The sequence below is a fragment of the Schistocerca piceifrons genome, chromosome 11, assembly GCF_021461385.2.
Source record: "Schistocerca piceifrons isolate TAMUIC-IGC-003096 chromosome 11, iqSchPice1.1, whole genome shotgun sequence".
Classification (NCBI taxonomy): domain Eukaryota; kingdom Metazoa; phylum Arthropoda; class Insecta; order Orthoptera; family Acrididae; genus Schistocerca; species Schistocerca piceifrons.
The window spans coordinates 155,375,560-155,402,241 of NC_060148.1; the positions used below are offsets into that span (position 1 = coordinate 155,375,560).

At 42.3% G+C, this 26,682-nt stretch overlaps 1 protein-coding gene across 2 annotated transcripts in view; it reads left to right on the top strand.

Annotated features, from left to right (window-relative positions):
• Positions 1-315: 315 nt before the first annotated feature.
• The window catches only part of LOC124720306 (zinc finger protein 431-like), a 162,599-nt gene continuing 136,232 nt past the window's right edge, over positions 316-26,682 (top strand). For both annotated transcript variants that reach the window (XM_047245613.1, XM_047245614.1), the window contains exons 1-3: positions 316-378; positions 2,006-2,094; positions 11,162-11,224. In XM_047245613.1, coding sequence (XP_047101569.1) covers positions 2,023-2,094; positions 11,162-11,224 — 135 coding nt within the window. In that variant the 5' untranslated portion in view covers positions 316-378; positions 2,006-2,022. The remainder of the gene's footprint in view (positions 379-2,005; positions 2,095-11,161; positions 11,225-26,682) is intronic.

Consider the following 26,682-nt stretch of genomic DNA (forward strand, 5'->3'; position numbering starts at 1 on the left):
TCAGGAGCCTTAGGAAACCTGAAAAAGACAGCTGTGGTGTCTCCTTCCTCTTGCTGCTGCAATTTATTGCGCTACAAACGCTCCCGATGGTAAAAACCATTGTGTAAATCAAAATAAACAGTCACTATTCGATTTCACGATCGCGCCAAACTCACAGTTCAACCTACCGGCCGCTTGGGGCGCTGCTGGCGCTGAAGGCAACAAAATCTAGGCGAAGTACCTCCATGGTCGCGACTGCTATGTTCGACTGTGCTGCTTATCTCACAGCCCACGGCACAGTGCTTTGTCTTGCAGCAAGATCTTTGGTTTAGCTGATTTCAATGTGTAGTCAGCTGCAACCTCGTTGTTTTGCGGAAATTTGTTTGTGACACTCTCCAGGTAATTTATAAGCGTTTATAAACTGTAAGCAGGAGTACGTGAAGAAATGTGATTCGGAAGTAAATTAACATTGTACTTCATTTCCATCACAATAAGAGTTGAGTTTGATGAGTGTAATATTTCGCGATTATCTTGTGATGGTGCTGTGGTTGCTATGTTTCAGGCTGCTGTCTTTTCTTTTAAAAATTTTAAAGGTTACAGAAGGATGAGATTTTATTCTGTATTTAATTGTGATCACATTACCTATAGTATGCTTGGTAACTGTGTGTGAATTTTAATTTTTCAGGTTATGTTCATAACAACCAAATACCTGAGTTGTTAGTGCTTGTACTTTTGGGCCTGTCCGGTAAAATCGCTACGTATATCTTCGTAAAAGAAACGGCTGAGATTGTAACGTGTTGTCAGGAGCAGTTTGTCTGTGCAGTGATCTGCGTCATGTACTTCGTGACTGACGAGAAAAGGCGGACAGTGAAGTTCTGACATTCGCTATGTTATTACGGTTATGTTGACATACTTAACTATAATAATGATTGTGATGATAATTTGCTGTTATTTGATGTAGACATAAAGCGCCTCCAGATTTTAGAGCTAACGTAAGCATATTTTCAAGTGCCCACAGTTGCATGATTTCATGGTTCGAGTATGTTCACATGAAAGGAAATGATGTAATTCTGTTGCATTTTGTTAGTGCTGTGCTTTGATGACTCTTGTCATTAGTATTCGTGTAATCGTGTGTAAATGCCAGTTTGTTATAGTGTGTGGTTTTTAATGGAGTTCTGTATAAGAATAGTGTAACATTATTTAGGAACTGACGAAATATGAGGTACGAATTAACTTAAGTGTAATTTGTCTCACATAAAGCCATATGTCCTACATGTCATCAGAACTTAATAGGTCGTTCACCATAGTTACCGTTAGTAGCAAGTCGTTCCAGTAAATCAGTTTTGTAAGAAAAAACAAACCAATGTTTAATCTTGATGGTAATAAAAAATGAGGACTTCTGCATTGCAGTGTGCAATCTACGGTACATGTGTATGGTTTTCTTTAATAGCAGGTAAAGATTCTCAAATGATGTTGCTTACTGTAAATTGAGTATACATCCGTGAATGAATACAGATGAAGAAAGTTTCAAGATAATACCTATGTCGAAAATGCGTATTCACTGATAAACAATCGGTATGTCCAGATTTTCATCACGTCCTCATAAGACTGAAATTAACACAACGAACAAAGTGTATAATGAAATATTTGGTGTTATTCAGTAGTTTTGCTTTGATTGTTCGTAATGCTGAAGTTAGTGCATGCACAAAAAAATACACGTCTTCCATAATTGTTACAATAGGACAGTATCCATAAGCCAGTGTTACAGAGGAACAGTAGCGATTGTAAATACTCAGTTTCCAGTGCATTTATTTTATGATTGTTCTCTCTCTTCATGACCTGAGAAATGGAAATGAGTTTATATCACTAAACACACTTTTCCTCAGCTACTTTGAATGTGTTTCCTGCGTAATCACCCATTTGCTGCGTCCAATAGATGAGTGAAAATACTGCCTTTGAGCTATACTTCATGGTAACAACGGAAAAAGAGTACAATTGTTCTTATCTGATTGCTTTTCTTTTTCAGACTGTAGAACTGAAGTCATGGACCAGGAGCCAACTATGTGGATAAAGAAAGAGGGAATGGATGAAGTACAAACTGAGTCACACTGCATGGTAAGTGGCTTACTTGTATTTCTTAAGTGTTTCATTAATTTCTGTGTGCAGCAGTAGAGTGTGTGAATCCATGCAATTGATGCCATACTACTGGAAACATGAGTAGGCTAATTCAATTTACTAGAAAACAAACTTTGTTTTAAATATGGCATTTTGCACAGTGCATTGAAATAAGCTTTGTATTAAGCCTCACATAGAATTAAGTTTCAATTCAATGTTCAGTAAACGTGGAAAACATATTTAATGCACAACACAATTATACGGATAAAGTGGTTGCCATTAAGTGAGTATATGCTGCTCTGATAAGTTTCTTTAAAATGACAACCTTAATGTGCCACTTAAGAATCATTTTTACTATGGTGAATGTTAGCAGTGCTATTAAATTTATAAATGGTATGGGTGCAGTTAATGCATTATTGCAGTGTATTGTGGTATGGAATGACTGTAATTTATTAATTGATGATGTAAAATAAATTAACTGTAAATAATTTTGAAGTGATGTTTGTTTCACTAATGTGAGAGGTACGTTTTGTAGTGCTACTAACATTAGTTGACTTTAAATATGTGAACAAAGTGTAAGTAGAACTGTCAGCAGTAAAATTAAATTACAGACAAATATCACATGGAAGAATAAATTGCATACACAGCCTGTATATGCAAAGTGAATTTGTATGTTGACAGCAAAGTTTTGTTGAAGCCATGAAGGTACATATTAAATATTGACAGGTTTGTACATAACCACTTTCTCCATTTGCTGCACATTTTTACACATATTGTTTGTGAAACTGCCAGAATGTTAGTTACTGGTGTAAACAATCATACATATATATGTCACTTAAAATCTGGTGCAGTGCAACCATTTGTAAGGTATTCAGCTATAAGCAGGCAACTAAATTCACTTGGTGCCACTAGTGTTTTTGTTCTGCCAACCAGAATTGTGAGTCCTGATACAATAACGCAAACTACTTGTGTACTGTCTGTGCTGAACTATTCTGCTTCAACATCCATCTTGAGTACAACTACAGAAGTACTATGATAGCATTAATGCAGCATTTTCATTTGAATATATGTAAGTGCTTCATTATAGTTTGTACAAAATATGCCAACAGCTTGCAGTTCATTCGAAAAGCAGTATCACAACAATAATCCTAATCTGTCTCTGTGAGGGAACTATAGGAAAGTAAATACCGTATTTACTCGAATCTAAGCCGCACTTTTTTCCGGTTTTTGTAATCCAAAAAACCACCTGCGGCTTAGAATAGAGTGCAAAGCAAGTGGAAGTTCTGAAAAATGTTGGTGGGTGCTGCCACAACTAACTTCTGCCGTCGAATATATGTAGCGCTACAGAGGCATGCTTTGTAGGCACAAAGATAAATACTGGCACCAAATCCTCTGTCAGTAAATAAATTAAAAAAAAAGGTGGAAGACGAGCTTGTTTCTCTGCCCCGAGTTTCGACCAGTGCATTTTCATACATTATCCAATGAAGTAAATACAAATTCCGTATTGTTAGTCTTCGAATGTAGCAGAATTTCAACGTACTACCAAAATCCGACTGGCAGGACTGTTTGGGATGTTTGTCAATATGGCCAACTCTACATTCTGAAATTTTTCCTACCTGTGAGAGATGGTTGCTAATAGGAACTTTTATGAATTGTGAATCACATGCAGTATTCTCTTCACCATAAGAATAATATGAATATAAATGTTTCACCATGTATTGTTTCGTTTGCTGCTATCTGATTTAAATCCTGTCTGCCTAACAAACTACGAAACTAGAGTGAGACAACAGCAAATGCGGAAGAATATACATATCATGTCATGTTTATTTTCGTATTATTCTTATGCCTAATAGTGATACAGTTAGAAATAAGGCACAGCAATTGACTAGATTTTTAAATCTAAAATGACTCTAATTTCTGTGCAGAATGTCATGTACTAAAGAGGCACCTGCAAAGATTTTCAAACAGAAAACTTACTGCTAACCTCATGTTCAGAACATCTTCTATCATATGCAGTCTTATATTTGGTTCTTGTTGATCATTATCAAAGAAAGTAGCAGTGTAAGTAACAACAAATAGCAGTCTCTTGCCATTGTTTCGCTAATGAGACGATTCCTCTTTTTTTGTTTTAATTGTAAGTGGCGGTAGCATGCACAAAAGCAAGCCATGCCGTGAGTGGTGACAGGCGATAAACACGCACTATCAGAATGTGACAAACAATGCATGACACAGTACAGTAATGAATTTTCAGCTTAGTGACGTAAACACCTATAACAAAGAAAACGGCGCTTATCAGATGAAAGAAAAATAAGCAATCAATTCAAACCAGACGAAGCATGTGAAAAAGGAAGGTTACCCGATAAATATGGACGGAAGCCTGGCGCATAGCTATGGCTACCTGGTAAAGCTTAACTGATAAGCTTAAGACTCGAACCAAACTACTGTAGCTGTATCGTCATTTATTCGACCTAAATTGTGTCTCATATTACAATGGACCAACTTTGTTTTGATTTGGAGATGCGGCCTAAAACTTTTCTCTCCCCTCGAATTTAGAGTCTCAAATTTCAGGTGCGGCTTAGATTTGAGTAAATACAGAACACTAAATTTTATTAAATACAGTAAAAGAGTGGTTAGACGCAACATAGTTCGGGCTTTGGCTTTGACACCTGACATAATAATGGTTTGGCACACAGAATGATATGTATGCACAACACACACCATGTGAATGAAAAGAAATTTGCGGAGTCATTGACCCCCCCCCCCCCCTTGAAAAATTGATTGCGATGAGACTAATCCATAGTGCAGCTCAAGGCCTAGCCTATGTTCAAAAGTGGCAGTGTGGCTGTGAGCTGACAAAGCCTAGAAATGGAAAAGCCAAGTAAAGGATGTGGTAACAAATTGACCAGTAGCACAGCCTAATGTTTACCAAAAATCCAAATGGTGCCCAGAATGTATCTTTTATCTACAAGAAGTCTTGTCTTACATTGTGTGCTGTGTTAGTTGATGGGCAGAACTTCCCTTTGACCTTAAGAGATGCATGTAGACATACCAGTTGAAAGTCACCTTCTTTGCCAAATTAATTAAAGCTTAAGTTTTAATTGGTGAACATTTTGGCATGAGCACATGTTGGAAAGTAGTGGCACAAAATTTTTAATTGAATATAATTGCTGCATCAAAATTAAAACCAACTTTACTAACATTCTACTTCTTTATTCTTTGTGTTCATATATTTATTTCAAACAGTCACCATGGCACTCAACACCTTTGTCCCAATAAGACACAAGGTTCTTGGTGTCGTCTGTGTAGAGTGACTGTTGGAAGACCCACAGCCTCACCTCTGCTCACACCAATTCACCACTATCAAAGTGAAGGCCTTGAAGGTGTTTTTTAGGTATCGGAAATAATTGAAAATTCATTGGGTCAAACCAGGACACTATGGAGGATGATCAATAATAATGAATCAAGGGTGCCAGACCGTTGCAAGTGCAAGAAAAGTTGTGTATGGTCTGGCATTGTCATGATGTAGGAGAGGGTGTCCACACGTGGATGAACTATTTTAATTTGCACTCAGTGTTCTGAGGGTTTTGCCGTGTGCTTATAAGGTTAAACAACACACACACACCCATGTTACACACTGCATTTCAGAACTCTACAGCAGGAGGGTGCTGCATATTGCGACAGCAAAATGGTAACATGAGCAGAGTAATATGCATGACAAATGATATTAAGAACAGAATCAAAATTTTGGAGGCATTACTTCCTGGTACACCCTTGTAATAAATTAGTGCATTTGACAATTGCCTTGAATGTTGCTGAATGGTTCCCTTGGCATTGCCCAGCATCCATTTGGAAGCCAAAATACTAAATCCATATACACATCAGCCAAAACATTATTAAACTGACTTCTTAAACTTACGTTTTGGTAATTTTCACACCTGTCAACACTCGTTCTGTTTGGGATTGCAATTATTATATTCTTCTTGAAGTCTGAGGGTATTTCGTCTGTCCAATACATCGTGCTCACCAGATGGCAGAGTTTTGTCAAGGCTGGCTCTCCCAAGGCTATCAGTAGTTATATGGATGTTGTCTACTCCCAGGGTCTTGATTCAGCTTAGGTATTTCAGCACTCTGTCAAACTCTTCACACAGTATCATATCTCCCATTTCATCCTCATCTACATTCTCTTCCATCTTAATAATATTGCTTAAAAGTACATCACCCTTACATGGACCCTCCATATACTTCTTTCACCTTTTTGCCTTCCCTTCCTGCAGTAATGCACTACGAATTCCTGTGACAACCTGACAGGAGCAAAACGTGAATTTTTCAGCTGGGTTACATTTAAAATAAATAACCCTGCCATGACAATCTAACATCAACCCACTATCACTTACAAAAACACACTCCAAAATTAAGTGCACTGAATGATTTTTAATTGCTGTCTACTTCACAGGCCAAGAAAATTTTCCAGTACTCAGTTTTGACTATCAGAGGCAACATGTGCCCCATGAGAGCTCGACATTGAGAGGACGGATGCAAACGAGGCAGTTCATAGGTATGGTGGAACACCAAATAAAACAGATAATCAAAACAAGAAACTGAACGACCAGAGTTGAGGAGGGTGCACAGTGGTTTCTGGTTAAGTTGTACCCAAAGGTAAGACACGGGTTCCCCTACCTCAGACTTCGCACAGAGACAGCACATCAGCAGTAGAACAGTACCATGCCTCTTCCATTCCTTGTGATGTCAGCTGTTTGACTCTCCTTCCATGGAACCAGGCATTGGCATACAAAATGCCCCCCATCATTACACCAGAAACACAACCTACAGTTGTTCCTTATGGGTGGTCCCCTTTTAAATTGCTTGGAATCTTGATCCCCATCCTGAGAATCACACTTAAACCCACATCACTGCTGGTCTGCGAAACTCGGGCTTCAATGGCGGACACCAAAGCCTCTAATTCAGTAAAAGATGTGCATTTATTAGTGAAGGGAATCCATGAATGGTCCTGTGGCTCCATTTTCTCTAATATATTGTTGAATATTTCTATCTCTGTGACTTGCAATTCCAAGGATGGAATGGCCATATGCATTCATCTATGTACCTAGGAAAATGTTCATGAAGAAACTGCACTAGCCAAAAATGTTGATGCTTGAGCAGCATCTTAATACAAGGTTACCATGTGAGCCCAATAATTGATTTCCACAGCTCCCTCGATGTTGCACTTCTGTGTAAAATTTGACTGAAAACACGGCTTAACACAGGGGGTACAAGGTCTGAACAACAACAACAACAACAACATTATTGGATATTGCCAACGCATTGACATGAAACACACATTTGACCATGATCCACAGGATGGATTTCACCTGTCTTTAAATTCTAAATGAAAGTTCCAATATAACTTGAAGCAGTAAAATTATTTGGTAAGGTAATTTCCCAAATGAATTCCCCTCATGACCTCAGAGGTGTCTGTAGAATTCCTACTACTTCCAGCAATAATCTGTTAGTGGGAGAATCTTGTTTACCATATATTGATCCTGATTTGTCTAAATCAAGGCAGCTGGCACCACTCTGCTAGTCAGTCATCTGCCACTGTAACTGCAGAGCTAATCTAACCTGCTCAGAATAAATTGTGCCTGAATTGTATGTATTTGCTTATGGAGGGGCTGACTACTTTCTAAACACTCTACATTCTGACACAAGATTGCCATGGCTGGAGCTCAGTCAGTGCAACATGCACTTCCTGAGTGCAGTTCGTACTAATCACCAAAGGGTTGTCCACACTGGCATGCAGACAAGCCACAAGTTTGTCAACACTGCCCTGACATGGAAGCTGACACACTCTAAATTCTAGGTTAACTGTTGCTTCTTCAATAAGGACAAACTGACACACACGCGCACACACACACCTCATCGTGAATGACAGTATGGGGACCCCTTTCCTCTTTACTTCCTGGAAAATAACGATCCTCTGTTACCAACCAAACATCCAGCAGGAGAAGGGGAAGTTAAGTGGGAGGACTGGAGGGATTGGGGTTAACAAGAGTCACCATTGTTTATTAAGAGGTATTTATTTAAGGAAAATAACTACAGATACATTAGCAGGATTACAAACACTCTGAACTTTCAAATTTAAGACATTGCATACTGTAGTTTAGTGACAATTTAAATGAGGCAACAGTTAAAGACAAAAGCTGTGTCTGACACCAGTTCTTAGATTTTAGATTCAAAATTTCCATCTTCACAAACTGCTACTCAGAAAAGGCTTCAACAAATGAAGAACTAATTATTTGGAAACAGGTGGCTCTTTAAGACAACACAGAAGCCTAACTCATCTCAAATGTTAAAACTGAATAGCTATACTGGAATACAGAGGAATTTACAGCTGCCTTGGGACCACTAGAAAAAGGAAATTCTTAAATACACCTCAAAGTGCATCTAGGTAATTTAATGAAGGAAACAGGTGCAATCATTTCTAGAGCTGCTTCAGGCAGACAGAGCTAGTCTCTTTACATCTTGCCCCAATGAACAGGTAAGTAATCAATAATAGAATGAGTGTGTACAGATTGATGTAACTGGCTTCAGACACAGTGAAAATTCTATTTAGGTATACTGTAGAAAATGCGTAAGTAATTCAGTAAGTGTATGTGCATGCATGGCAGCTCAAGAACGCCATTTAAAAAGGAAAACCAGTAATTAGTAGTCCGAACCGACTTGTAGCAGTAAATAACAGGTGAGAAAAGGCCACTCCCTGACAACTTTAAAATAACAAACATTTGAACAATTAAATCTAGTAAGGAGTAACTAGCCCTGAGATGAAATAAATGTCTTTCTCTCTCCTGCTCAGAGATGGACAGTGAATGAACACACAAAAAACCTTCAGAGCTCAGTAACACTTGATGGTTTTACACACTTTTGCTTCTTCCAGCCCGTGAGTCTCAAATGTCTGGATGAGATCTGAATATGACGCGTGATACCCATAGAGCCGATCAGCATGTGGCCATTCTAACAGTGCTGGACGGTATGTACAAGAAAAGCACTCGACCCAACAAACCCCCAAACATCAAAATGTACAAAATTTTAGTATATATTTCAAACAAAAATTCACGTAGCTTAAGTGAAGGCAGCCCATCAGTAGCTGGATGTGGTGCATTCCATGAGGCTGGCATACAGAGTCAATGTTAATAGCCATAGTATGATGAGCATGCCCTGAGTCCAGGTCCAAAACAGTGTGCCACAACAGTAGATTGCTGGAGCAGACTAAGGAGCATCTAAATTCCACTGTCATTCTCACTTAATGCAACCACATGACCACAGTAGCTGTGCAGCTCAATGGACTCATCAGATGATTCTCATCAGAAAGGCTTAACATGGTCACATTCAAAAAACAGTGTTCAGGGTTACCAAGTCATCGAGTCCACTGCTGAAAATGGGCAATAGAATAGCAATAACAAGCTTGTCTGGTTGCTAGACAGTACCCTAACCCCTACTAAGGCAACGTCACAAGGTATTAAGTCACGCAACACAACCCAATTAAGGCAGTTTTTCAGATGAGAAAGCTCCTTGCATAATGTGACTTCCACTGAGAACAGCAACCACAGATAGCCAAGACCACACCAATGTTGAGGCTTTTTTTTTTTTTTTTTCAACACTTGTGCCTGCAACTATTAACTAAACAGAACTTTTAAAGGACTACCACTCACTCCATTCTGTCAATTTCGGCTGAATTGCAAACACTGTCTATGTACCCTGCATGGCTCTACCGTGCCCTATGGCGTCACAAGCTCCAAGCAGAAGTGACATCCACCAGGTGTATGGATCGGAATTCAGAGGTAGCCCGCCGTAGCTTAGATAGTAATAACCATAAAATCATCATTATTAGTACTAGTATATTAGTGATATTGTAGTCAGTTAATTAATACAAAGATCAATTAATAACAGCATGTTGCTGTATTCTTTCTGTCTTCTGCCCAGCATCTCTCTTCAAGGCATCCTCTTTGCATACACCATGTTGCTTCATTATTTCCTCAATATGCTCTTTCTTGAAGTTAAGTGGTCTACTATGTTTCTATCAGTAAGATGATTTCTTATCAAAAATTAATCTTTGGCTGCTAGTTATCTAACATTCTCAACAGATGCTGATATCAGTTTAATGATTTTCTTCCTATATTATTATTGTTTCTTTTTTTCTCATTCCAGCACTTACTTACATTACTGGTTTTTCTGTCATGATATGCTGGTGCTGCTCCGTGAATAATCTTTCCCGAACTTGGTCTTCTTTTGGGAGCAGCAAGTAAACCCCATAATTCAGATCCGTAGAATAAGGCTGGTTCAGCCTGTAGCCTACGCTCTTTTTTTGTACTGTCAGAAACATGCCAGTCCCACCAAATGAATTGATGAAATTAGAATAGTAGTAAGTAGTGTACCAAGCTAGTGTGTGTGTGTGTGTGTGTGTGTGTGTGTGTGTGTGTGTGTGTGTGTGTGTGTGTGTGTGTGTGTGTGTGTTTTAATAATTTTATCATAAATAAGCATTCAGTGCAACAAGGTTTTGATGCAACTGTTCTAGATATTTTATGATTCTGATCATAAAAGTAGTATGAGTGACACTTGACAGTCCAGTTTCTGCTCCCCCACACAGATCATGTAAACTGTATTGTCATTTGATATGAACAACATTGATTTTATGAACAACATTGATTTCATTGTTTCAGGTAGTAGCTGTGTTTATTTGATTACACTACCATTATATGCATATGAAGATAACGGAGCTAGAAAATGATTGAAAACAATAGCATAGGGAGAAGGCAGAAGTTGAAGATCATAATGAATTTTCAAAGGCATTGTCATTAATCAATCTTACAATTTTTAGCTACCTCCCATTGAAATATACCATAGTATGGACTCGTCACACACACTTTTGAACACAAAAGACAACACTTAACCAGAACTACTATTTAGTTATTAAGTGGTATGACAGTTGGGCTTTATATATCTGATACATTTATATAATATGGGAGGACTGTGACTGCTTAAATGTACTTATTACAGTTTATTTTTACCACAGGCCCAAGATTACCCATGCAGCATGAATGTAAAAGAAGAGTTGGAGGAGGGTCTGAATAAAGAGGTAATTTTAGAATTTATATGACAGCATGGAATTAATCATTGCCGAGATGTGGTGGAAAATAATGAGACGGTTATCAATGGTGTGTGTAGTCACTTCAGCAGTCCTGTTTGTACTTTAGGGTAAGGGTGACAGTGTTACAGTATTACAGTATGCGCCAGGTTGGAAACGGGTTAACAGGTAAAAAGAATATTTTGTTACACTTTACCCATATGGATTTAAACATTATCTTGAAGCAGATGAACTAGTTCAGCTTGTGAATTGGTAGAATTGCTTCTTTACATTATAAGCACAAAAAAGAATTAAATGAGATTGCATTGACAAAGTTATATGGTAGCTGGTATCAAGATTGAAGCCATGATTTCCTGTTTTAATGAGCACTTCGCTTAATGGTTCCTTGTATGTGAATTCCAGCATTGGGTGTTTTTATTTGCCATGTGATACTGCTTTTGCCTTTGACCTTAAGAGATGCCAGTAGACATCAGTTGAAAGCCACCTTCTTTGCCAAATTAATTAAAGCTTAAATTTTAATTGGTGAACATTTTGGCATGAGCACATGTCGGAAAGTAGTGGCACAAAATTTTTAATTGAAAATAATTGCTGCATTAAAATTAAAATAAACCTTATTAACATTTTACTTCTTTATTCTTTGTTTATGTATTTATTTCAAACAGTCACCATGGCACTTAACACCTTCGTCCCAATGAGACACAAGGTTCTTGGTGTCGTCAGTGTAGTGCGTGTGTTGGCAGGTCCACAGCCTCAAATCTTTTCACACCAATTCATCTCTCTCAAAGTGAAGGGCTTGAAGGTGTTCTTTAGGTTTTGGAAATAGCTGAAAATTCATTGGATCAAACCGGCACACTATGCAGGATGGTGAGTAATAATGAATCAAAGGTGTCAGACCGTAGCAAGTGAAAAAAAAGTTGTGTATGGTCTGACATTGTCATGATGTAGGAGAGGGCGTCCACACATGGCTGAACTATTTTAATTTGTGCTCTGTGTTCTAAGGGTTTTTTCATGTGCTTATAAGGGTACACAACACACACCCATATTACACATGGCAGTTCAGAACTCTCCAGCAGGAGGGTGCTGCATATTGTCAGCAAAGTGGTAACATCAACGGAGTGATATGCATGAAAACTGATATTAACAATAGAGTAAAAATTTTAGAGGCATCATTTTCTGGTGCACCATTGTAATAAATTGATGCATTTGACAATTGCCTTGAATGTTGCGGAGTGATCCCTGGGCATTGCCCAGCATCCATTTGCAAGTCCATATACGCATCAGCCAAAACACTATTAAACTGACTTATTAAACTTATATTTTGGTAATTTTCACACCTGTCAACACTTGTTTTGTGTGGGATTGCAATTATTATATTCTTCTTGAAGTCTGAGGGTATTTCGTCTGTCCCATACATTGTGCTTACCAGATGGCAGAGGTTTTTCAAGGCTGGCTCTCCCAAGGCTATCAGTAGTTTTAATGGATTTTGTCTAGTCCCAGGGCCTTGATTCAACTTCGGTCTTTCAGCAGTCTGCCAAACTCTTCACACAATATAATATCTCTCATTTCGTCCTCATCTATGTTCTTTTCCATTTTCATAATATTGCCCACAAGTACATCGCCTTTGTATAGACACTCTATATACTTCTTTCACCTTTTTGCCTTTCCGTTCTTTGCTTGGAACTGGTTTTCCATCTGAGCTCTTGATATTCTTACTGGTGGTTCTCTTTTCTCCATAGGTCTCGTCAGTATTCCAATAAGCAGTATCTATCTTACCCCTAGTCATATATGGCTCTACATCCTTAAATTTGTCATGTAGCCATTCCTGCCTTGCCATTTTGCACTTCTTGTTGATCTCATTTTTGAGACATTTGTATTCCCTTTTGCCTGCTTCATTTACTGTGTTTTTATGTTTTCTCCTTAATCTATTAAATTCAATATATCCTCTGTTGCCCAAGGATTTCTACTGGCCTTGTCTTTTTACCTACTTGATCCTCTGCTGCCTGCACTTTTCATCTCTCATAGGTACCCTTCCCTCTTCTACTGTAGAAACTCTACAGCCTCTGATTCTTTTAGTTTATCCAGATCCCATCACTTAAAATTCCTACCTTGTAGTTCCTTCAGGTCTTGATGGATGTTTGCCTATTATGCATTATGACCATCTTCAACTGTCGGTGGTATCTGTCAGTCAGCAGAAGAAATTGGTCTCTATGCTTTTGTGCTGCACATGTCCCTTCATGTTTCCACTTCACTATCACATGGGGAATAGTGGATCTAGGAATGTTCAGAAATGTGGAATTCTCACATACAGATGTGTGACACAAGCAACACCCAATCACCTGTACACATTCGAAGTCAAGGAGTTCTGCATAGCACCCCATTCTGGTCTGTCATGATGCCTAACCACTACTGAGGTCGCTGAGGTGGAGTATCTGGCAGTAGGTAGCAGCACAGAGCACCTAATATGAAAAACTATGTTTCTAGGGGTGTCTGGATACTTTCAGCACATAGTGTATTATGAAGTTATGCTCTGTGCAAAATTCTACCAGCCATCACCATCTTTCATTCCTTAACCACATTCCATACTTGGCTACTACCTCCCCCCTCTCTCCCTTCCCCCCTCTCTCCCTTCCCCCCTCTCTCCCTTCCCCCCTCTCTCCCTTCCCCCCTCTCTCCCTTCCCCCCTCTCTCCCTTCCCCCCTCTCTCCCTTCCCCCCTCTCTCCCTTCCCCCCTCTCTCCCTTCCCCCCTCTCTCCCTTCCCCCCTCTCTCCCTTCCCCCCTCTCTCCCTTCCCCCCTCTCTCCCTTCCCCCCTCTCTCCCTTCCCCCCTCTCTCCCTTCCCCCCTCTCTCCCTTCCCCCCTCTCTCCCTTCCCCCCTCTCTCCCTTCCCCCCTCTCTCCCTTCCCCCCTCTCTCCCTTCCCCCCTCTCTCCCTTCCCCCCCTCTCTCCCTTCCCCCCCTCTCTCCCTTCCCCCCTCTCTCCCTTCCCCCCTCTCTCCCTTCCCCCCTCTCTCCCTTCCCCCCTCTCTCCCTTCCCCCCCTCTCTCCCTTCCCCCCCTCTCTCCCTTCCCCCCCTCTCTCCCTTCCCCCCCCCTCTCCCTTCCCCCCCCTCTCCCTTCCCCCCCTCTCTCCCTTCCCCCCCTCTCTCCCTTCCCCCCCTCTCTCCCTTCCCCCCCTCTCTCCCTTCCCCCCCTCTCTCCCTTCCCCCCCTCTCTCCCTTCCCCCCCTCTCTCCCTTCCCCCCCTCTCTCCCTTCCCCCCCTCTCTCCCTTCCCCCCCTCTCTCCCTTCCCCCCCTCTCTCCCTTCCCCCCCTCTCTCCCTTCCCCCCCTCTCTCCCTTCCCCCCCTCTCTCCCTTCCCCCCCTCTCTCCCTTCCCCCCCTCTCTCCCTTCCCCCCTCTCTCCCTTCCCCCCCTCTCTCCCTTCCCCCCTCTCTCCCTTCCCCTCCTCTCTCCCTTCCCCCCCTCTCTCCCTTCCCCCCCTCTCTCCCTTCCCCCCCTCTCTCCCTTCCCCCCCTCTCTCCCTTCCCCCCCTCTCTCCCCTTCCCCCCTCTCTCCCCTTCCCCCCTCTCTCCCCTTCCCCCCTCTCTCCCCTTCCCCCCCTCTCTCCCCTTCCCCCCCTCTCTCCCCTTCCCCCCTCTCTCCCCTTCCCCCCCTCTCTCCCTTCCCCCCCACTTCCCCCCCCCCCCACTTCCCCCCCCCCCCCCCCCACCTCTCTCTCTCTCTCTCTCTCTCTCCCACTTCCCCCCCCACCTCCCCCTCTCTCTCCCTCCCACTTCCCCCCCACCTCCCTCCCTCTCTCTCCCTCTCTCTCTCTCCCCCCTCTCCCCCCCTTCCCCCCCTCGCCCCCTTCATAGCTGACACCAAAGCCTCTAATTCAGTAAAAGGTGTATTTATTAGTGAAGGTAATCCATGAATGGTCCTGTGGCTGCATTTTCTATAATATGTTATAGAGTATTTGTATCTCTGCGACTTGCAATTCCAGGGATGGAATGGCCATATGAGGTGAAACTTTTAAACCAATAATTGATTTCCACAACTCCCTTGATGTTGCACTTCCATGTAAAATTCGACTGAAAACATGGCTGAACACAGGGGGTACAATGCCTGAACAACTACAATATTGGAGATGGCCAAAGTGTTGGCATGAAACATAAATTTGACCATGATCCACAGGATGGATTTCATCTGTCTTCAAATTCTAAATGACAGTTCCAATATAGCTTCAAGCAGTTACATTATTTGGTAAAGTAATTTAAAAATGAATTCCCCTCTTGACCTTAAAGGTGTCTGCAGAATTGCTACTCCTTCCTGCAATTATCTGTTGGTGGGAGAATCTTGTTCACCACCTGTTGCTCCTCATTTGTCTAAAGCAAGGCAGTTGACCCCACTCTGCAAGTCAGTCATCTGCCCCTGCAACTGCAGAGCTAATCTAACCTGCTCAGAATAGAGATTTCACTGTCGAATACCCAACAAGGGATTATCCCAATGAATAAATTTTGCTTGAATTATATGTATTTGCTTATGGTGGGGCTGACTACTTTCTAAACACTATACATTCTGACACAAGGTTGCCATGGCCAGAGCTCAGTTAGCTAGTGCAACATATACCGTCCTGGTGCAGTTGGTACTAATCACCAAGGGGTTGTCCACACCAGCATCCAGACGAGCCATAAGTTCGGCAGCACTACCCTGACATGGAAGCTGACACACTTTTAATTCGTAGATTAACTGTTGCTTCTTCAATAAGGACAAACTTGGACAGTCGTGGGACCCCATGTTCAGCAGTGGATACCTGCAGGCACACACCTCATGGTGAATAACAGTATGAGGACCCCTTCCCCCTTTACTTCAAGGAAAATAACAATTGTCTGTTACCAACCAAACATCCAGCAGGAGAAGGGGAAGTTAAGTGGAAGGACTGGAGGGATTGGGGTTCACATGAGAAACCATTGTTCATAAAGACGTAGTTATTAAAGAAAAATAACTAAAATCAGATATGCTAGCAGGATTACAAACAACACTCTGAACTTTCAAATTTAAGACATTACATACTGTAGTTTAGTGACAATTTAAATGAGGCAACAGTTAAAGACAAAAGCTGTGTCTGACAGCAGTTCTTAGATTTTAGATTCAAAATTTCCATCTTCACAAACTGCTACTCAGAAAAGGCTTCAACAAATGAAGAACTAATTATTTGGAAACAGGTGGCTCTTTAAGACAACACAGAAGCCTAACTCATCTCAAATGTTAAAACTGAATAGCTATACTGGAATACAGAGGAATTTACAGCTGCCTTGGGACCACTAGAAAAAGGAAATTCTTAAATACACCTCAAAGTGCATCTAGGTAATTTAATGAAGGAAACAGGTGCAATCATTTCTAGAGCTGCTTCAGGCAGACAGAGCTAGTCTCTTTAAATCTTGCCCCAATGAACAGTTAAGTAATTAATAATAGAATGAGTGTGTACAGATTGATGTAACTGGCTTCAGATGCAGTGAAAATTCTATTTAGGTATACTGTAGAAAATGCTTACGTAATTCAGTAAGTGAATGTGCATGCATGGCAGCTCAAGAACGCCATTTAAAAAGGAAAACCAGTAATTAGTAGTCCGAACCGACTTGTAGCAGTAAATAACAGGTGAGAAAAGGCCACTCCCTGACAACTTTAAAATAACAAACATTTGAACAATTAAATCTAGTAAGGAGTAACCAGCCCTGAGACAGAATAAATTTCTTTCACTCTTTAGCTCACAAATGGCCAGTCAATGATCACACAAAAAACTTCCAGAGTTCAGTAACACTTGACGTTTTTACACACTTTTGCTTCTTCCAGCCCGTGAGCCTCAAATATGCCAGTTACTTACCAACAGGCTATATTTGCCCAAGTCTGGATGACATCTGAATATCACATGAGTGATTAATATAGAGTCGATGAGCATGTTGTCATTCTAACAGTGCTTGACGGTATGTACAAGAAGAGCACTTAGCCCATCAAACCCCAACCACTCCATTCTGTCAATTTCGGCTGAATTGCAAACACTGTCTATGCACCCTGCATGGCTCTACCGTGCCCTATGGTGCCACAAGCTCCAAGCAGAAGAAGTGACATACACCATGTGTAGGGCGGGAATTAAGAGGTAGCCTGCCATAGCTCAGATAGTAATAACAATAAAATCATTATCATCATTATTAGTACTAGTATATTAGTATTATTGTAGGCAGTTAATTAATACAAATATCAATTCATAACAACATGTTGCTGTATTCTTTCTGTCTTCTGCCCAGCATCTCTCTTCAAGGCATCCTCTTTGCATACATCATGTTGCTTCATTATTTCGTCACTGCACTCTTCCTGAAAGTTCAGTCGTCACTTTGTTTCTATCAGTAAGGTGATTTCCAATCAAAAATTATTCTTTGGCTGCTAATTGTCTAACATTCTCAACAGATGCCAATATCAGTTTAATGATTTTCGTCCTATGCTATTACTGGTTCGTTTGTTCTCTTTCCAGCACTTACTTACGGTACTGGTTTTTCTGTCATGATATGCTGGTGCTGCTCCGTGAATAATCTTTCCCGAACTTCATCTTCTTTTGAGACCAACAAGTAAAACCCACAATTCGGATCCGTAGAATAAGACTGGTTCAGCCTGTAGCCTACGCTCTTTTTTTGTACTGTCAGAAACATGCCAGTCCCACCAAATGAATTGATGAAATTAGAATAGTAGTAAGTAGTGTGCCAAGCTCGTGTGTGTGTTTTTTAATAATTTTATAATAAATAAGCATTCAGTGCAACAAGGTTTTGATGCAACTGTTCTAGATATTTTATGATTCTGATCATAAAAGTAGTATGAGTGATGTGACACTTGCCAGTCCAGTTTCTGCTCCCCCACACAGATCATGTAAACTGTATTTCATTTGATATGAACAATGTTGGTTTTATGAACAACATTGATTTCATTGTTTCAGGTAGTAGCTGTGTTAGTTTATTTGATTACACTACCGTTATATGAATATGAAAACAATAGCATAAGGAGAAGGCAGAAGTTGAAGATCATAATGAATTTTCAAAGGCATTGTCATTAATCAATCTTACAATTTTTAGCTACCTCCCATTGAAATATACCACAGTGTGAACTCGTCACACAGACTTTTGAATACAAACCAGAACTACTATTTAGTTAAGTAGTATGACAGTTAGGCTTGATATATATGATATATTTATACAAGATTCAAGCCACAATTTTCTGTTTTAATGAGCAGTTCCCTTAATGGTTCCTTGTAATGTGAACTCCTGCATTGGGTGTTTTTATTTGCCAGTTGATACTTCTGTCACAGTCACAGAATGATTCAAAGAAAACCTACACAAAGTAATGCAGAAAAAGCAGGTGATCCTAACATACTGAGTAGAGACTAAGGTGTCTGTGCACACATTGCAGGTGGTATGGACAGGCAATCAATCTTGTGAAGTACTTCTGAACAGTTTTCTGAAAGCTGCCATAAGCTGCTAGTTTAACAGCCCACACAAAATTGAAATACTCTAGACCTTGTAACTATAAACAGCCTTGACCTTACAGATGGTATCAGGACAGAGATGGGTTAAGGATCATCATGCCAGCACAGCAAAAATGGTAAATGAAATTAATGAATCCTTGAAGAAGGCTAGAAGAATAGATTTGCTAGAAAGAACAGGTAAGTTATTGTTAGCATCCGATTTAGACAATGAGTGAATGTCATTTATTTCCAATATCATTTATGTAGAGGAATATGGGCAAACATTAAATGGACCGAATAAGTATGTGGCGAGTAACTGGATTACAGACAGAAAAGATCACTGTGGTTTAATAACAAAGTTTGAAAATGCTGAGGAGGCAGACTTTTGTACACTCAGTTCAAAAAAGTATGGACAGTAGGAACAGGCAAGAGTTAATGGAAATTCAGGTGTATGTAAAAAATCTCTGTGTGAAGCATTCAACTACCACCATCATACATGATCAACACATTTTACAGAGAACACGAAACATAAAATCGCTGGGTCAGACTTCTATCCAGGCAAACATTGACCAGTCTGTGGCTTTGGAGGAAAGCAGATGATGATCACTAATCCCTCTCTCTACTGAGTTGTAAGGTATGTGCAGGAGGATCATACAAACATGTTGTTTCACTGTCACGCAGACTCCTGTATTGGGCACACAATAATAGAGTAGAGAAGCAACTTGAAGAGTTGAAAACCAAATATTTGGCATGTCCAAGCGGACTCACAAATCATTTGTCCAGAGATTACTCTACAGCATTGACCTCTTACTTTGCTTGCATTTATTGCTAGTGTCTCACCTAGTGCAAAGACTGAGGCAGCCGGGAAAAAGGTCAGGTTGCTTCTGTATATAAGAATGGTAAAGGAACGTACCTGGAGAATTACAAACCAATGTCATAAAGCTTATTGGCTCCAGAGTTCGTGAACAAATCCTCAGTTCAAATACATTTAATTTCTTGGTGACAGATCAGTTTCTATCCACAAATCAGCAAGGATTTTGTGCAGTAATTACCTTGGTCTTCTGTCAAATTATATACTCTGAACCATGGATGACAAGCTGCAGGCTAGATTCCACATTACTGCATTTCCAGAAAGCATTTGACACACTGCCCCACTGCATACTATTAATGGAGCTATGAACATTTGGAATAGGTTCCCCAATATGTGAATGGCACGAGGACCTCTCAACTAATAGTGGCCAGTACTTTGACCTCAACAGAGACTGTTTCTCAGACACGAGAGTATCATTAATAGTGCCACAGAGATGTTTTATAAGATCATTCTTATTATGTACATATGAAATGATCTGATGAGCAGCATTCTGTGTCTGTTTGCTGATGGCATTGTGTGTGGGAAAAGGTCATCATTGAGCGACTACAAGGATAGATGATGACTTGGACAAAGTTTTTATTTGGTGCGATGAATGGCAGGTATAGAAATATTCAAGTGAATGCAGATGAGTAGGAAAAACAATCCCATAAAGTTAGAATACAACATTGGTACTGTACAAATTGACAGTCTGCTCAATAAAATGTTTAGGCCCCCCAGGGGGTCCACAACTTTTTCGTGGATACGTGTGTAGCGAGCACAGGACCCCGAGCTACTGTGGCCCTCCTTCCTTTCCGGGCTGCATACCTTCCTTTTCCTCATTCTTCCCCATCCCCCATCCCCCGTCTTTGCCCACCCCTCATCTCCGCCTCTTCCCTTCCCTTTCTCCCCCCCCCCCCCCCCCCCAGGGAGCGGTGATTACCCGAGCTGATACCTTCCGAAAGTGCCAATTGGTCCCTCCGTCCGTTTCTCGGGAGGTGTGACCTGAGGTGTGACCTGAGGTGTGAACGATCACCTAAGGCGGGAGTGCCCTCAGAGAGGGCCCCCACAAGGAAGGAGCGTGCCATGAGACATGCCGGTAATCATGGGGGATACTTCCGCAATGGTTTCCTCATCATGTACTATGTCGGCTCACAAGCGTAAGTTCAATGAGTCCCAGCCATGGACAGTTCTTCCATCGTTGCCAGAGTTCCTTGTTGTTTCTTGGTCTGACGAAGGTCAAGACTTCTCCACGGTCAACCCTTTCATTATTCAGAAAGGTGTCGACGCAATTGCAGGTCCTGTGAAGTCTTGTTCCCGATTACAAAATGGCACCTTGTTGTTAGAAATAGTCAGTGCCCTGCCGGCACAAAAATTTCTGCGTACTTCACTGCTCCACACCTTCCCTGTCCGGGTTGAAGCGCACCACACTTTAAATTCCTCACGTGTTTTCGTTTATACACGCTCCCTCAACGAATAGTCCAACGAGGAGATTCAAAACTACCTGTCTGACCAGGGCGTCATGGCTGTTCATCAAGTCGTGAAAAGGGTTGACACGAACATTGTTCCAACCCATACTGTCTTCTTGACATTTGACACAGTTAAACTTTCATCGAACATAAAAGCGAGCTACGAGATAATTTCCGTTAGCACTTATATCCCAAACCCTACACGTTGCTATCGGTGTCAGTGGTTCAATCATACCAGCCAGTCCTGTTCCAATCCGGCCAGATGCGTTACGTGTGGCAAGGATGCCCATGAGGGTGCTTGTCCACCTCCATCCCCTCATTGCACCAACTGTATGGGTGACCACATTACTTCCTCTAGAGATTTCCCCATTTTTAAATACAAACGGCTCATTCAGGAAATCAGAGTGAAGGAAAAGGTGGCAGCCTTTGTTGGTCGAAAGTTATTCGCCAGTCGAATGGTCACTGTGCCTCAGACAGGTAAATACAGCACTGTCCTTGCCTCTCCTCGGCCAACGAAGGGGGCAGCCACTCATACTTGTGATCTCACCTTTAGTGCCACGGTTGTCAGATCGTCCAGCGCAAAGATCGCCCGTTCAACCTCCCCACTCTCACCTTCTCACTCTATGGCTGACCCTTCATTGGGTTCTGCTAAATCTCGAGCCCCAAAATCAGACACCCGGACTTCCAAAAAAGAGCCTACTCCTGAAGATTTTTTATGTACCTCGATTTCACAACCATTGGTTCCTCCTTCATCTCAACGTCCTGTTTCCAAGAAGGCTAATAAGAAACCCAGTTCCTCTCTTTCTCCGCCACGGCGTGTCTCATTTACCACACCACCTGGTGGTAACCGCACTCGGCCATCTTTGGTGTCGTCGAGGCGCACTGCAGATAGCCGATCAACCGGCCAATCGCTGGTGGCAGGAGCAGCTCCCGAACAACCTATGGATCAGGATCTTCTGTCTTCGGCTGAATGCCGTTCCACTCTGTTGGCCACCGGCCCTGAGCAGTCATTGAGTTCAGGGCAACCTTGATCGCATTCTTGCCTTTTCTGTCCACCCTATGTCCATTATCCATTGGAATATTCATCGCATTTGAGACAATCGGGATGAATTGTCGATCCTCGTATGATCCTACTCGCCGGTCATCTTGTCTTCAGGAAACAAAGCTGCGTCCTCACGATCACTTTGTTTCCCCCATTTTCAGTCAGTCCGATTTGATCTCACCTCTGTTGAAGGCACTCCAGCACATGGAGTACTCATGATTCTTCGCCATGATACTCTCCATTATCATCCAGTTGCCTTAAACACTCCCTTCGAAGCTGTCGCTGTCCATTTTTCCCTTTCTGGATACACCTTCTCTCTTTGTACTGTCTACATTCCATCGTCCACATCAATGGCACGAGCTGATCTCCTTCATCTTCTTGGTCAGCTTCTGCCCCCCTATTTGCTGGTTGGGGTCTCCACTGCACACCACCCGCTTTGGGGTCTCCACATCCTTGTCCGTGTGGCTCACTATTGATAGACGTCTTCCACCAAGCGGATCTTGTTTGCCTCAGCACTGGGGACCCTACATTTTTGTCTGCCACCACGACAAATTTCTCTCCCTTGGACCTTTCAGTTGGTACTGTTCCGCTAGCTCGGCACTTAGACTGGTTCGCTCTTGTTGATACACACTCGAGTGACCACTTTCCATGTGTCCTTGGATTGCAGCCACAACTGCCATGTATGCACCCAAGACACTGGAAGTTTGCCCAAGCTCATTGGACACTATTTTTGTCGCTAGTGACATTCGATGACCGTCACTTTCCTAGCTTCAACGATGAGGTGACTCATATTACAGAAGTTATTCTTACAGCCGTGGAATGTTCAATACCTCACACATCCGAATTTCCCCGATGCCCCACAGTTCCTTGGTGGAACGAGGCTTGCCGAGATGCAATACGTGAGCGGTGACGTGCTCTTCGCGTTTTCTGGCACCATCCTACTTTGGCCAACTGTATCCGTTATAAGCAGTTCTGTGCGCAATGCCGTCACGTTATCTGCGATAGCAAGAAGGCAAGCTGGGACTTTTTTACTAGCTCTTTTACCACCTTCACTCCCTCCTCAGAAGTTTGGAGTCAGATTCGACGTTTATATGGCATGCCTAGTTTCTCCCTGGTCTCTGGGCTCACTGTCGTGCATGATAAATTAGTGGACCCTGTCACAATTTCTAACTCATTGGGTCAACACTTTGCTGCGATTTCAAGCTCTTCAAATTACCCACCAGCTTTTCTCCCGAAGAAACGTACAGCTGAAGTGCAACCTCTTGCTTTCTCCTCTCAAAATCACAAAAGCTGTAATACTGTTTTCTCCATGGGGAAACTCCAACAGGCACTCTCTTCTTCTCGCTCTTCCGCCCCAGTACCAGATGGTATCATCATCCAAATGTTGCTGCATTTATCATACCATAGTCGGCGATACCTCATTCATCTTTATAATCATATTTGAACCGACAGTACTTTTCCCAGATGGCGGGAAGCTATCGTCGTTCCTGTTCTGAAGCCTGGAAAGGACAAACATCTTCCCTCTAGCTATCGCCCCATTTCTCTCACGAGTAGTGTATGTAAGGTTTTGGAGCGTATGGTGAATTGCCATTTAGCCTGGTGGCTGGAGTCTTTTAACACCTGCCCAATGCGGTTTCCGAAAGCATCGTTCTGCAGTTGACCATCTTGTTGCTCTCGCCACTTATATCATGAACAATTTTCTCAGGAAACGCCAAACAGTAGCAATGCTTTTTGATCTAGAGAGAGCATACAATACCTGTTGGAGGACAGGCATCCTCCACACACTGTTCTCTTGGTCTTTAGAGTTCGGTTGCCCCCTTCGTGAATTTATAAGTGCGGGTGAACACTACTCTCTCCCGTACTTTCTCCCAAGAAAACAGGGTACCCCAGGGCTCCATGCTAAGTGTTGTACTGTTTGCCATTGCCATAAATCCAATTATGGATTGTCTTTTTCCCGATGTCTTGGGCTCCCTCTTTGTGGACGATTTTGCGATCTGCTACAGCTCTCAACGGACCAGTCCTTCTTGAATGTGGTCTTCAAGGATGTCTCGATCGCCTCCACTTCTAGCGCATCGAAACTGGCTTCCGCTTTTCTCCCAGTAAGACCGTACATGTCAATTTTTGGCGTCGTACGGAGTTTCTTCCACCTTCCTTACATCTAGGCCATGTCAACCTTCTTGGGTCTTCTGTTTGACAGAAGCTGTGCTGGTCCTCCCACGTTTCCTTTGTTTCGGCTCACTGTCTGTGATCCCTCAACACCCTCCGTGTCCTGAATGGTACCTTTTGGGGAGCGGACCGAGTGGTCCTTCTCCACCTCTATCGCGGCTTAGTGCGCTCGCAATTGGACTATGGCAGCATAGTTTACTCCTCTGCTTGGTCGTCTATTCTTCAGCGTCTCGACTCTGTCCACCACTGTGGATTACGTTTAGTGTCTGGAGCTTTTTACACCAGCCCTGTGGAAAGCCTTTATGCTGAGACTGCTGAACCTCCGCTGTCCAATCGGTGCGCTGTCCTTCAGAGTCGATATGCTAGCCATCTGTCCTCCATGCCTGCTAATCTGGCCCATGATATTTTTTTCGACGCCTCCTTGGATTTAGGGTGTGTAGGCCGCCCTTCCTCTCTACTACCACCGGGAGTTTGCTTCCGTAAACTGCTACATTATCTTTCCTTCCACTTTCCTAAAACTTTGACTACTTGGGGTACAGCACCGCCTTGGCTCTGCCCCAGACCTGCCCGCTCCATGACCTTTGTCAGTTTCCCAAGGATTGTACCCCTTCTCTTGTTTATCATCGGGCATTTGCTGTTCTGTGTGCAGAAATGAAGGATGCCACATTTATTTACAGTGATGGCTCATAAACATAGTTTAGTGTTGGGAGTGCCTATATTGTTGGCGACACCCCAAATCGATTTCGGCCTCCCAACCAGTGTAAGGTTTATACTGCGGAGCTTTATGCTGTTCTCCATGCTGTCCAGTACATCCGTCGCCATCATACAGTATGTTCCCTGATCAGATTCGCTCAGCTCTCTCCTCAGTCTCCAAGCTATCTACCCTGTCCACCCTCTGGTCCACCGGATTCAGTACTGCCTCCACTTGCTCCACTTGGGAGGCATCTCTGTGGAATTCCTCTGGATCCCAGGACAAGTTGGTATCTGTGGAAATGAAGCAGCTGATATAGCGGCCAAGGCTGCAGTCTCTCTCCTTCAGCCTGCTATTCGCATGGTTCCCTTTGCCGAGTGTTTTATGTCGTCGTGTTGCTCTTTAATGGCATGTACATTGGTCAACACTTCTCAATAATAAATTGCTCGATGTGAAAGCTCTTCCCTGTGCTTGGACCTATTCCTCCCGAACTCGTCATTGGGAGGAGGTAATTTTAAATAGACTCCAGATAGGGTACTGTATTTTTAGCCATTGACATCTTTTAAGTGGCGATCCTCCCCCACTTTGTCTCCATTGCTCTCAACTGTGGACAGTGAGACACCTTTTACTTGAGTGCCCCTATTTTACTCCGTTATGCACCCGTCTACATATGTCGCCTAATATATCTTCCATTTTAGCAGATGACACGCGCTCAGCTGATCACGGTTTTGAGTTTATTAGTGCCAGTGAGATGTCAGTCATTTGAAGCTCCTTTTGGGGACAAACAACCCCTCTTTTTCTAGTGGTTTTTTAAGCTTTCCTTTTGTTTTTAGTTTCCCCACTTTTTTGAGTTTCGCTCCAATTGCTGCTGGTTTCCAGTTTGGGTTTTTATCTTTTCCTAAGTCACAGACCGAGCGCTAATAACCTTAGCAGTTTTGCGCTCTAAAACCATAACAAAAAAGAAAAAAACAAGGCAGTCCGTAATATAATTATAGCCATTCATTTGGCAGCTGATTTAGCCATCCACTGTTCCTCGGTCTTGCTCTGACAAGAGAATACCTTGACAGTCATCAGAGATTGCAGAGGCTATTAACAATAGTAGGCAGGCTCTCCAGCACTGTAAGTGGCACCAGTCAATGGAGCATCATATTTACTTTAAGTGGCTTCGTGCCTGGGTCTGCCACCTGATAAAATAATGCATAAGAACGCTAGGAGCAGCATGTTTCAACCATTTGACCACATACCTCTCCTTCGCAGGTTTGAACTAAGATGAGACATGTCTACATATACCAGACAGTAGCTGTATCTGCTATTGCCCTGAATTTTCTTTGTCTTCACTGACTGAGACACCATTTCCAAACATTTTGCTCTCAATATGCTAGAGTCCCAGCATCTGAGAGTTATCATTCTGTCTTTCATGTTCTCAAGCAATGGAAGGAGCAAAAGGAATTACCTTTTATGACATGCCACCTGGATCTGTAAAAGCTCCATTCATTGAGTGGGAATTCATCAGTGTCGTAACTGTCTGTCCTGATACAGCCCCAGGGCTAGGTCACATCCACAACCAAATGATCAAGCACCTTTCAGTCGGTTGTGAGCATCATACCCTCACCATCTGGAACTGGATCTGGATTGAGGGCCAGTATCCATCATAACAATTAGAAAGTATCATTGTCGCAGTGCTGAAACTGGGCAAGCTCCTTTAGAGATGAGCAGTTATCACCCAGTAAGTGTCACCAATGCTCTCCA